At 37.7% G+C, this 13,158-nt stretch overlaps 1 protein-coding gene across 1 annotated transcript in view; it reads left to right on the top strand.

Moving 5' to 3' along the window:
- The first annotated feature begins 1,449 nt into the window (after nt 1-1,449).
- LOC118773139 (divergent protein kinase domain 1A-like) overlaps nt 1,450-13,158 on the top strand; it is a 28,756-nt gene continuing 17,047 nt past the window's right edge. Inside the window, exons 1-2 of the mRNA XM_036521924.1 lie at nt 1,450-1,690; nt 1,823-1,906. Of these exons, the coding sequence (XP_036377817.1) occupies nt 1,853-1,906 (54 nt within the window). The 5' untranslated portion in view covers nt 1,450-1,690; nt 1,823-1,852. The remainder of the gene's footprint in view (nt 1,691-1,822; nt 1,907-13,158) is intronic.

Here is a 13,158-nt window from a genome sequence, read left to right as displayed (position 1 = left end):
ATATGCACAAAACTAGAAGAGTTATGCATGATTCAAACAATTGAAGTTATATTGTGCAATTTTCACAGATGCTTTTGTGTATAATGATGCCAGATTACCACTGTTGTTGATCCAATGTAAAACTGACAATCCAACTCAAACTTTATTTTGTAACCCAAACAACTTGAAGATTTTATGAGAATGGGGTTTTGTGTTCAAATATAGTGCATAGATTCTTTGCACACAGGATTTGCACTAAGGGTTTGAGAGATTTGTGGGAAATGGAACAAAAGGATACTAAACATACACATATAATAAAAATATGATATATCATGTACTTGCATATGTGATGTCAATAAAAAATAAAAATAAAAAAACAATCTAATTAACATTTTTTGTCAGTTTGCAACAGCCTTGTTAAACATGATAAACATAGCAAAGCAATTGTTTGTTCAGGTCAAAATATGTCATACATTGAAATATTTGGTCTGCAATGACACTGCCTCACCCTGATTTGTTTACAATTATATGGTTTAAAGCTCAGATTCCCTTCAAGTGTCCTGGAGCAGAAGAGCTCACATGCCTGGGACTCGGATGTGGCTCTGAAAACTTGCTTGCTCTCAGAGTCCCGAATTTATCTTTAAATGCTTTACATATGAACACTGGAGGTCACTGGTGATAATGCTGGACTGCAAGCATATAGCAGGAATGGTTTCACATGACCTCCACAAATGTTCTGACATTAAACTTCTCTCTGCCATTATTTTTGCCACCTATACAATAAAAGCATCAGCTCTCTCTCCTCCTACATTTTCAATGTACTATTGACTATAATATTCGCTTTCTATCAGGATTAATTTCATATCGCTGATTTAGTGAGATGCACCACTAGTAACCATTAGTGCACCACTAGTGCACAGTAACCATTAGTTACTGTTCCGAGAGTTATTCGGAATACCCATAAGATAATCAAGTTGACACAGACGACTTTTTTTTAACAAACGTTATTTACACAATGCATTTCACAACAGATTTTAACAACAGACAATAATATAAAAAACAATATATTAAATTCATTACATAGATTTCTAGTCTTAATAGCTTTGGGGGTCAAACAATGGTTCACTGTATCCAGATAAGATTTAACATATGATATAAAAACAAAGAAACTGGGGACACAGATGACTTTCCTCAGTGAAAGATAGTATTTGACGTCAAAGGCATCCCTGAATGACTATTCCTCAGCGCAGCGAGGGAACATGTGAGCGTGTATCAGTGTGGTGTGTCGGGACCGTTCAAAATTCAAGTTACAGTATTAACGTTACATCTCATTTTGTATTACAGCTGCGAGTCAATCGGTTAACTAGTATAGACACAGCACGTGTAGCGAGGGAAAAAATATATCTGATGCCTATGTCTACAGGGATATTGCAGCCAATCAGAGAGCTACTTAATCGGATTACCATTGCGAATAGCAAAGCTGTGTCGGCGCAATTGGAAGTCTATGACTATAATGTTGTAGCTAACATTTTGTGTCGGCTAAATCATCTACACCTTTGTAGACTTCCCAAGACTAAACTATGCAGCGGTGTTCTGCCTAACAGCAGCAGCAATTCGACGAAGAGAACACAGATTGGGGAGGTGCTGCTTTGCAGCAAGAGAGGAAGACTTGTAGAGATCCGTCTATAGCGGAGGACCAAAAAATGACTGGGTAAGGGTACCCACATGATGCACAGCTATGCAGCAGTCCTTCTGTGGTTCACATGCAAGCCGGGCGAACATACAGGAAACAGGTTTATTTTCGTTCCGTTGTTCTGCTCATTTGAGGTCTTCTTTCCTGCAGGTTGGTGTTGTGACATGTACAGTATTTGCCATGGCGAGGGGTCTGCTTGTATGGGCCTGGCTGAAAAAGCCCTTCTATGTACAGGTAGGCCATGAAACAGAAATTAACATTTGGCTGTTCGGTGTGCTATATGAGGCATTCGCCGCGAGCTTCTTGATGTGAGCGTGTGCGTGTGTTTACGTCTGCTGAGTTGAAAGTTGGACGTAGGACAGTTCCCACATTCCAGATAGGCTGTTTGCCTGTTAGTACGCCTATGGCATTTAAGTTCTTTCACTTTTCTTATAGTGTAGACTAGACGCGTTGTGTAGACTACGTAAATGAAAGTTGCCTTAACATGCTCTACGTTTTCCTTACTTGATGATTGCGGTCTGTTTGGTGAACTGTTCTGCATTTGCACCTCGTAGAACAGCAGTGTTTGAAATATTACTGAACCATCAGTAAGACGCAATTTAGAATACATGGACTTCTGCAGGATCCATAGCAGCAGGACATCGCACTGTGCTAGTCTCTGTAGCAACAGCATTGCTGTGGGTAGTTTGAGCTTGATAGTTAGATACCACGTTTTATTTTTTCATTCATGAATGGAAATAATAACAAAGAAGCTGTCAGAACTTAAAAAACGCCACGGTCGAAATACTCATTACATTTTAGAAATGTACAATTTCAAATGTACGTGTATAAAATTAGGATTGCAAGGATTTGGAGCTCAGAGCCAACGTGGACCATTTATGCTTTTGCTGATTGCTCTTGTATCCAATTCAAGTACCATCATACTGAAATGCTTCTCAGAAGAAAAAAAATATATATATGATCAAAGGGACTTTCGTTGTCAGTTAGCTTTGTGTTGAGTTGACAAATGAGGACAGGGACACATAGTGGCTGCATGGTGTAAACCACCCTGATTGGTGGAGAACAAAATGTTGTCATGGGTCACACTAGGCAGCTAGACAGTAAAGAGCAGCAGGTTATTTGTAAATGAGATCCTGACTCAGATTATTTGAGCCTTGTTCCATGAACACAAAATGATCAAGACAGTGGTTTAAGAAAAGGTCACTCCATCTCAATACACCTTTACATTTATTTAGTTTTGTTTCATTAACGTGCATTAATATAGTAAAACCATGTTTGCCAGCTAGATGTTACCTTAAGTTGGTAATTTGTCACACAGGATGAACTTAATAAAGCTAATTCTCTTGACAGGAAAAACAATTTGCTGTGTCTTTAGAATTTAATTTGAAGAGTACAGCTCCATGTTGACAGATGTGGAGAAGTTAGATTATATGCTGTTCTATTGAATATTAAAATTATGGGGTTACAGATTCTGTAGGGGGATTTTGGCTGTTGATTCTGATTCTTTAGGCACATAAATAATATCAACCAACCAAGGCAAGTCCAAATTTAACTCAAAACTAGTCAAGGGATGATTTTGCAATTATCCATTTTCACAGGAAAACCTGGGAAGCAAAAATGGTCAAAATTTGTTAACGTCTATCCATGCAATCATTTTCACAAAAAAGGTTGGAGGACACCCTTGTCATCACTTTATTCAATCTGATACAATGGCGGCAGTTCTAAGAGCTACAGTGAAGTTCTGAGATTGTCGGTGTCGAAACCTCTTCATATTAGATCATTTGACATGGCATGAGTCTAATACCAAGTGATGCTGTTATGCAGAAATGCATAGAAGCAAGGTTACAGATCTGGAGTAATTGTTGTCTCTTTTCTGTATCATTTCTTGTTTTTGTTTTCTGTTTTCAATGTTAATGGAGTGCTTGATAAAGATGCCAATGGAGTGGTGCTGTAAGAGAAGACAGAGAGGAGAAGATTTTTGATGGCTTTTTCATTGTTAGATGATACTCTGTGACAATTTAGTACTTTTAGTAATCTGTTACTGGCTAATATTCTGAAGACTGCATATAGCTGGATGATAATTGGTATTTTGACAGATTTTTACATTTTGATGACAACTTGGATAAAACTGATTTGTGGTTACATTTCTACTCATCCTGTGCTATGAATGAGATCTTAATCCATGGAAAAGAATTATAACATTTGAATGCTTAGCTAAGATTAAGACTGTGAGAATTACATTTATTTTGCTAACAAACTGTTGTTAAACCACCATGCCTCTAGAGCCTCCACTGCAGATGACATCTGATTTCTAGGTATGGAATGGATGTATCTTGCACAGAATTGCTGTCACAAGATTTCTCTGGGTTTGAGGAAATTTAGAAGTAATTGCCCAGAGAAGGGATTTCTTTGTGGATAACTTCCAAACACTATCACATTTGTGGAGCACTTCCCTTTTACTGTGATGTGGTTAATTTCATTGGGGTCCACACTGGGGAGAAATTTCCAGTGGGGTTTCTGGCTGTTAGAATTGCATGTATGAACTGCATATCTGTAGTCATGGTAACAGCTCAATAATACTCCAATAATTAAAAATGTGGTATAAATCTCTACCTTGGACCTAATGACCTCTGTCCTGGAGTGCTGTGGATGTTGCAAATCATTGAGTGAGCATTGTGTTAATAAACTGACAATGTGTAAATGTAATAGCTGAATTTATCATAGTTACTGGAACATTTTTCTTCACTGTGATTAAACAGAAAGTTTGTGTGTAGCTTCTCTTGCATGTCTTTCGGGGAAACTCATGCCAAAATATTTGTCAAAGCACATATTTCTAGTGTTTATATGAAAGAAGGGGTATTAGATTTTTGTATATATACATTTACAAATATTTGTGAATTCTGCTCATAAAAAACATGCATCAGCCCTCTCACTGCTGTTGTGACACTACCACAGATACAATCATTTGTCTGCATCTAAAAAGTTCCATGACTGTTATTAATCATGAACATATGGTTATGGTTGTTATTCTTATGCTTTCCTACAAAAATTTAAACACTGTCTCCCCCTCTAGATTTGATGCTACGAATGTTATACCTGGTCGAGTTACAGTACTTCAATCTTAATCTCCTTAGTAGGGGATTCTAGAAATACATTGTAATTTTTAAATCACAACACTGTCAAATATTCCATATTCCAATAAATTCCATATTATTGGAATTTTTTTAGTCACCATTGCCTAGCCAGCCAAATGGCCATCGATTTTTTCCCCTCGCTTAGAAGATGGGTTTACATAAAAAACTGGAAATTCATTACCTAAAATCAGCTGAGTAAAGTGAAAACTGAAAACTGAAAATGAATACATTCAGGTCATCTGAGTTTTCAGCTCTTATTTTTCTTCATAAAACTTAGCTTTACCATTAACAACATGTATTTGATTTAATGAATTTAGCAAGGGCAACCTACAAGTCAGAATCTTATTCTTGTAATTAATCAAATCAGTTTAATTGTAGTAATTGGTGTAAATTCTTACAACAAATGATGTGGTTGTGTCATTTTCATTTAAGCTTCTGTTTCTTATTTGATTAGGGAAAGTTTATACAACTTGAAAGAGCAGACTATTCATCTGAGCACAATCCGGTTTTCATTGCTGATGGGAAATCCAGCCAAGCCACCATTGGGAAAAATACATTTGCATGCATCATGCGGTTTTCATGTTCTGTCTGAGGGCCATTAACTTCTTAGCTCGGTGAGAGATTTTAGAACTTGTTAGAAGTGAATCACTCAGATTGTGTACAAACTTTCTTCCAAAAAGTTCCCAGAACTATTATTACACCGCAGGTGTAAATGGATAGTATGCTTCTAAAATATTAAATAAAACTATCTTAATATGAAGAGCTAGATCATTGTTACAATTTATAGTGTTGCTGTAGCCCTCACTTACAGAATTAGCTTTGTGTTTGGAATACCATAGTGGTATTTAACATGTAGCTAGCTACATTCAAAAATCTAATAGGCGCATACTGCACAAAGGTAAAGTGTAGTTAAAATTCACTGAAAAACATGTCAGGGCGGCAGTGTAGCATAGTGGTTAAGGAGCAGGACTCGTAACCGAAAGGTTGCCGGTTTAATCTCCGCTGGGACACTGCTGCTGTACCCTTGGGCAAGGTACTTAACCCACAGTTGCCTCAGTAAATATCCAGCTGTATAAATGGATAACATTATAAAGAACTGCAACCTATGTAAGTCGCTTTGTATAAAAGCGTCTGCTAAATGAATAAATGTAAATGTAAATGTAAATGTCAGCTAGCATATACCATTCAGTTACAGACTCTTGGAATTGTCTTGGAACTAACAACGCTCGTTCTTCCCAACTTGTGACGTCAGTAAAAGCTGGGAAAACACACACCCAACAGTCAGCAGTTCCATGTTAGGTAGTTAGGGAGGGTAGCTAACTTGGGCTGTTTACTGGTCAGTAGAGGACAGGTTAGCAACAGTTGCAGACACAGCAACCTTCCTGATTTGTTTTTCACACAAAGACTCAGAATGTATTTGTAAATGAGCTGTCAGACATAGTCTAGGCTGTGTGTTCCACCATGTCTTTATCAAAGATTGTCTGCTAACCCTGGCTGACTATATCATTGGAGAATCTTGACTGACTCAGGGGTTTGTTTATTTCCAGCTTTAGTTAGCTAGACGCCTATTTTCAAGGTTGTCTGGGTGACCGGTAGATACAGCACTGATGAGTAGCTATCTATGTAGCCATCGACAGTAGCTAGCTAGCTAAGCATTGTAGCTGGTTATCTTACAGATTTGCATATTTAGAGATTGAGAGATCTTCCTCCTGCAGCTAACATCAAACGTTATAATGGTTGTTAGTCTGGAGCTGCCATTACTTGGTATGCCTTTTCACCTGTTCATAGCACATTAGTCCAGTGTAGCCTCCAGCTCTGAAATCCTGCTGAACAGCCACATGCTTGTTCTCAAGTCTGAAACATTTGGCTAGGTAGTTATGAGAGCCTTATTTTACATTGTTTTTCAGACAGCTGACTGATATGTTCTTCTTAATGATTTTTACTTCTTGTAAATAAGCCATGGCATATTTATAATCATCAGAAAGGTTGGCATAGTGTAATATTACACTAGAACTATGCGCTATGCACATTTTGTATTTAATTGAAATACAGTATTCACTAGTTATTGACATAAGTATCAACTCTATATAGTGATCAAAAACAATGGGACAGAATCATTCTTGTGATAATGCTGTTTAAATTCTCTATTCGTAAGAATCAATGGGCTATGTCAAGAACTTGAAATTTGAACATGCATGTCATAATTAGCATTAGATACCATAATACCTGTGATGATGTAACAGAGACTTGTAGGTTGTGACATGGAGAGGGTGCTGCAGCTGTTAGTGGAAATCAGGGCTTAGATCCTATGGGGAGATGATGGTGAGGCAATATGTACAGTATAATTGATTACTGTATGGAGTATTTTTTTATTAGTATTAATTTATTTCATAGTTGAGTAATGATTATAATGTTGGTGGTAATTATATAGTGTGGTGAATAGTGGTGGTATTACCCTTTGATGTTTGTATTTGCAATTGTCTGTTTATTGTATGGAATTGCACAGTGTAGAAAGCACAAATATAAAAGGGGTACCCCAAAATCAGTCACTTATCACACCATTTTCAATAGCAGATGTTTGTAATTAGCCATGCCTTTACAGCAGTAGTTGGCAACATCATCCAGTTCTGTTAACCTGTGCTATGTTCAGTTATGTGAGTGGGTATATTTTAGTCTGTCATTGGTTGTGTAATGTTTAAAAGTCCTTGTCTCTGTGAGAGAGGAGGAGAAGAGAGTTCACCCAGCAGGGTGTGGCTGGATGCCTCTTCTTTTGTCTGTCCATCCACCCATCCATCTGTGTTCATGCAACCGAATCTTTGGGTTTTTATTTAATTAGTACTGTAACAAAGGTCATTAAACTATATTTCGTGATCACATGTGTTTGTAGATGATTTGGTCATAGTTGTGCAGGCAATGTGACCAGCCTCTGACAGTACCTAGCATGTAAAATAATTCAAGAAAAAGTGTAGGTCAGTGTGCCTAGATATTAGTTGCCATATCAGAAAAAAGAAAAACGCCTTTCCATTCCACTTTCCTTTTTCCAAAGGACAAACTAGATTTTTTTTTACTATTAAGACACGTAGAGTATAAGGATGCAGACATAAACCTAAAGCAAACTGGGAAGACAGCTGTGATCTTCTATTTTAAAGAATGTATTTAAATAAAATAAATCATAAACGTCCATTTAATCCATTAATTTGTCACACTGTTAAGAATCAGTTTCTTAAAGGAATGTAAGATGGTACAGTATTATCACTGCAATCTTCTGTAGATTTGTGAGGAGTATAGGAATTTGTAATAGGTATTACAAAATCTTGACTGTTTTAAATATCTTGAATAAAATGGCAACTGTGGACTGGACAGATTAATGTAAGATGAAACACAAGTGACATTTCCATGCAGATTCGCCAAACATTGCAACCACTGACAGGAAACCACTGATAGGAAAGGTAAATATGGAAATCCACAAACTGCCATCATAGGAATTATCTACAACAGTGCTAGTGAGTACAAATACTTAGGACCTTAGGTTAATAAACTTAAACAAAAATAAACATATAGAAAAATTTCTCAAACTGTAATTCTTCAAAAATTCCAAAATGGAGATGAACAGTTTCAGCAAAGCCTTACTCCGGGGAGTGCTGGTGGAGATTTGGCATGAATCCTGCAGATTTTTTCTTTGTACTACACAACTTTGATGAGATATTGGGTTTTAACTCCACAAAAACTTTAAGCATTTAATGTCCTGGGCTTACTGCAATGATTTCTTAACGTTCTACAAAATGGATATGAATAATTGAGCAATCAATTTGAACTGTGTAGGAATTTTGAGCAGGACATTTTGGGGGAATTGAAAGCATGTCACCCATACAGAATTATTGGATATAAACAACCTTCTCCAAAGAGTCAGCTTTTTAGTGAGCTTGAATTTCTGCCTTGACAGATATGCTAACAAAAATTTCTTTAGGGGCCAACACTCTATCCGATGTAAACACACAGCCTCACCTTCAAAGTTAGGTCACATTTTGCCTCCCGCAGCAAGACCACACTTCAACTTTGTTTTCCTTCTCCTCACACCACTTGTTGCCAATACTCCGAGCAGCAAGGTTGTGGGGTTGCACAACGTGACAGTAATCACAGGAGGCCCGCTGTTGCACTCCTTCTGTGTCCTCAGCCACCTTCATCTTTGCAAGAGTGCAACTGAGGAGAAGGACTCACCCATCCACACTGCACTCCCAGGAAGTGCTTCCACAAGTTGTACTTTCACCATCACATTTACGCTCTAGAACAGTGCACTGCCTATGTGTTGTTGTGTTGTACTCTGCCTTGTACGTTGCTTTGGATAAAAGCATCTGCCAAATGAATACATGTAAATATAATAAATGCATATGTTATTTTTGTTGTACTGTAAATAACAATATCCACAGTATTCAGTGCAATTCAGTGTTTCCTCAATTGGTATGGATTTTTTTGTTTTACTTTAAAAATACATTATTTATTGGCATGTGTGTTCATGTTTTTTCTCCGTGATATACTCTTCTTTATGATCAAAGGATGGGTTATTTATTGGACATTTAATGACATACCAGCAACTGTTAGATCTTCTTTATCAGGGAACAGCTGGAAAGCAGTGTTGGATGGAATGCGTGTTATACTGTAGTAGACAGCTGAAGTTGACATCAGGCTGAAGGCATGGTAGTCTATGGCAAGATAAGCATTTTGCTTAATCAGACTGGAACTTTTAATCACAGCAGATTGGGATATGGCAAAGTGCAGCAGTACAGGATTGTAGAGAGGATTTATTAGAGCATTTATACAGTGATGTACAGTATGTTCTCCAGATGGTCCAACCTATGATAATTATCTCATTCCATAATCAAAAATTCGCAGCAGCATGTCAAAACTGTTCTCGGGGACTTTTGGTAGTGGAGTTTTGAAAAGCTACATTATGTAAAGTACAGCATACACTGGAAATCAGCTGCCTAGAGAGGCCCTAGACTCTGTCCATTGTCTCAGCCAGGCCTTTAGTTCATGAGCCACCTCTACATGGGAGGCTGGTTTATCACACTTGTCCTTAGTTTAATTATATTTCACAGAGAAAGAGAATTGCCTTGTGAGCCCTGAGAGCCCTGCAGTCCAACAGTTTCACCGGGGCTTGTTTATCTATCAACAGAGAAATAATCCAACATGCTGGATGCAGCTTAGTCAGGGTTATCCGGCCCTGGCAGCCAACACGTCCTCATGCGGGGAGTTAAGGAACTTATAACTGCAAAGACTACTGGTGAGTGACACACAGTTAAAGCCAAGCTTGTGTCCAGCACATTTTTAAGAGGGGAAAAAACTATCATTTGGAGAAACTGAACTGTGCTAAGAAACTAAGAAATCACAAAGCACTGCAGAGCAAAAATACCTTTCTTAGGAATTTGTTCCCAGGTGGAGCCCAGGCCATTGATCACTTCTGTCTAAAGAAATCTTTTTTGAAACAGGCTGTGACCTTTGGCGTTGCAGTCAAGCTGCTGGTTTGGTACCCTGTAGACCTGGGTTCGAGGCCGGGTGGTGTGACTGCTCTTGCCCTTTACTACACAGACTCTGAACAAGAAAATTATGTAAAGTATCATACAGCATACACTGGAAATCAGCTGCCTAGAGAGGCCCCAGACTCTGTCCATTGTCTCAGCTTTTTTGTTTTGAATTTATCTGCATATTTAATCACTGACCACAGATCAGTGGTTTGTCCTTGTCTCCCTCTATAATGCAGAAATTACCCCTTGCTGAAAAACCAGCACTTTCACAGACTCTCTCAGAGGGGAAAGGAGAGGGTGCATTAAGCTGCCTCTCCTCATTTTGATTTGCCTCCTATGGTATAGTTTTACACAATATGGTGGTGCACCATTGGTAAAGGGTGTTGGCAAATGCGGATGTTGGGGGCAGTTTGGGAATCAGTTTAAGTCTTCTGAAATGCACAGTTAACTTTTAAATTGTGAGGAAAGAACACCACATTATTGCTGTCTTGGTTTTCACTCTAATTGTATACTGTATTGATTTTTGGGTTGGATGGCCATTAGTTTGGTCTTCTCTTCTTCTAGTCTTCACAATTTAACTGGTTTATGGGACAGTAATGCTGTGTTATTGGCAAAGACTGCGCCTGCAAGCTTGGCTTAAAGGATCCTTGTGTTGCATTCTTTGTCTTCTGTTGTGGTCATTGTGACCAAATCAGTGGCCTTGGGAAGTAGGGATGAGGAAACATCCCTGTCTAGTTTTTACATTAAAGGGCTAAACAGATGTTTTTTTTTATGTGCCATCCTGGAAAATGTTTTAAAGGAATGTTATAAAATGCATGGTGAAAACAATTACCTTGGATGCCATAGGTTCTGTCCAGTTCCCATGTTACTTTAAACTGTCAAATCCTTACATTGTTAATATACTGTGCATAGGATCTGTGTCATCCATCCTATTTGATTAGACATTTCATATTTGTGGAGCTTTCATTGATGCTGATCTGATGAGATGATGTGGTTCAGGACATTCTTCCTCTGTCGCATTAGCCATATTAAGAATCTCCTTAGGTCCTCTTCTCTTCAGCAGTTTGGACTTGGAGTCCTTTTCTATTCTTTTGGCACTTTCTGCTGTGTAGCAGTAGGAGAGACTGTTGGTTGGTTCTGTTGATTTTCCATTCATTTAGTTTGATGGACTTTTTTTCCTGTTCTTGAAGTGATCTGAATCAATTTGTGAGCTGAACGCTATACCTTTCAGTGGTTTTTGTTTCTTGGAATTCCTTAATATATTGTGAGATAATATACTACAATATACTGAATTGTTCTGAAGGTCATTATCTTTGCCTTTACAGGCAATGTGTCTGTGTCGTTTGATATACAATAAAGCCACTAAGCAACACATCAGATGGTGTGTCTTGTTTGTGGTTGGAGCAATGCATAAACCGAATTTCTCCTGAACCTGTTTGTCTGTTTAGATTGTTTTCCCATATATTCACACTCTTCCTAATACTCAGTTTTTTGTGATTATTTTCTTTCACAGTAGCAGTGGGATTTCCTCCTGGATTCAGGAGTCTGTACTCATATCTTTGTAGATGAGACTGTTTGCCTCACGTCAAGACCTCTGAGTACAGCTTCTAATGGTCAGATTCTCACTGAATTGGTGATTACACCAGGGACAAACATGGAGCCCTTTGGCTTGTCAGTATTAAAATGGTCAAGAGAGTGATATTGTATTATGATATGATCCATGTTTCCAAAAGAAACATTGTGTTATATCTGTGTGTGCAAACCCTTGGCACTTTTTAGAACACTCAGCAGCTTTCATGAGTATGATTTTTGATATTCTTGTGTTCTTTTATTTTCCAAAACAACAGCTGAAATTTTCTTTTGTAGATTTTCATCAGAGTATGTGGGCTTACCCAAAATGGAAATTGTGTTTAATCAAGTGTACTACTTTTAAAACTCTCTCCATTTGCAATAATTACCTAATTCTTTTACACTAAGCCTCTTTTATAAATAACAATAATAGGTACTAAAGCGCTGTCAGTTAGGTCTTAAAGATGTCCACTCAAGACATAGTGAAAGAAGGCTATTTATATCTGGGGTGATGCAAGTCCTACTAATTGCTAAAATCAGGGTTAATAAAAATCTAAAGGAGATGGTTGGAAATAATGAATATAATCATGGATGTTATGTATGAATGTGATTGTATTGTATGAAGTATTTTTCTACATAAATGTCCTGACTTACTTCCATCAGTTTGATTCTGTCCTGTCTAACACCTGAGTACTTGAATTTGGCTATGAACAATATCCATTGAAACCTGATGTTTCATTTGCACAGTTGTTCACCAGGCCACTTGCATGTAAATTGACCAGTGCAGCGCATTTCTTTCACAAAATTTTGCACCATGCTACATTTGTGTCAATTGATTAGTTTAGTGCTACTTCAAATGGTGAGTAAACTGTTTATGCTTTCTCTGAAGAGGTACAACTTATAGAGTGTAGTGACACAAATACATGCCTGCCAGTGCTGAATCTGAGCATTTTAAAATTAAAAATGATTAACAGTTGTGGTGAAATTTCAGCATGTTCCCAGCTTAAGCAAATCAGTGTGGAGCTATTGTGAAAACCATGAAGTGTATTTGTCATGACTTTTTCTTCCTTTCTGGAAACCCATTCATCTTGTTTGTTGATGTTTGTGGGATTATTACAACATTTTAACTTTAAAAATATTTAAAGCAAACAGACTTAAGACATGCAGCATGATATCCAGATATAGCTTTCTGCAACTGATGCTCAGCTAAGGGCAACTTTGCATTGTTCAGTGTTTGTTCTAGTTTTTGAAATTACTTTTT

Source organism: Megalops cyprinoides, chromosome 2, assembly GCF_013368585.1.
Source record: "Megalops cyprinoides isolate fMegCyp1 chromosome 2, fMegCyp1.pri, whole genome shotgun sequence".
NCBI classification, from domain to species: Eukaryota; Metazoa; Chordata; class Actinopteri; order Elopiformes; family Megalopidae; genus Megalops; species Megalops cyprinoides.
This window is presented reverse-complemented; position numbering and strand designations above follow the sequence as displayed.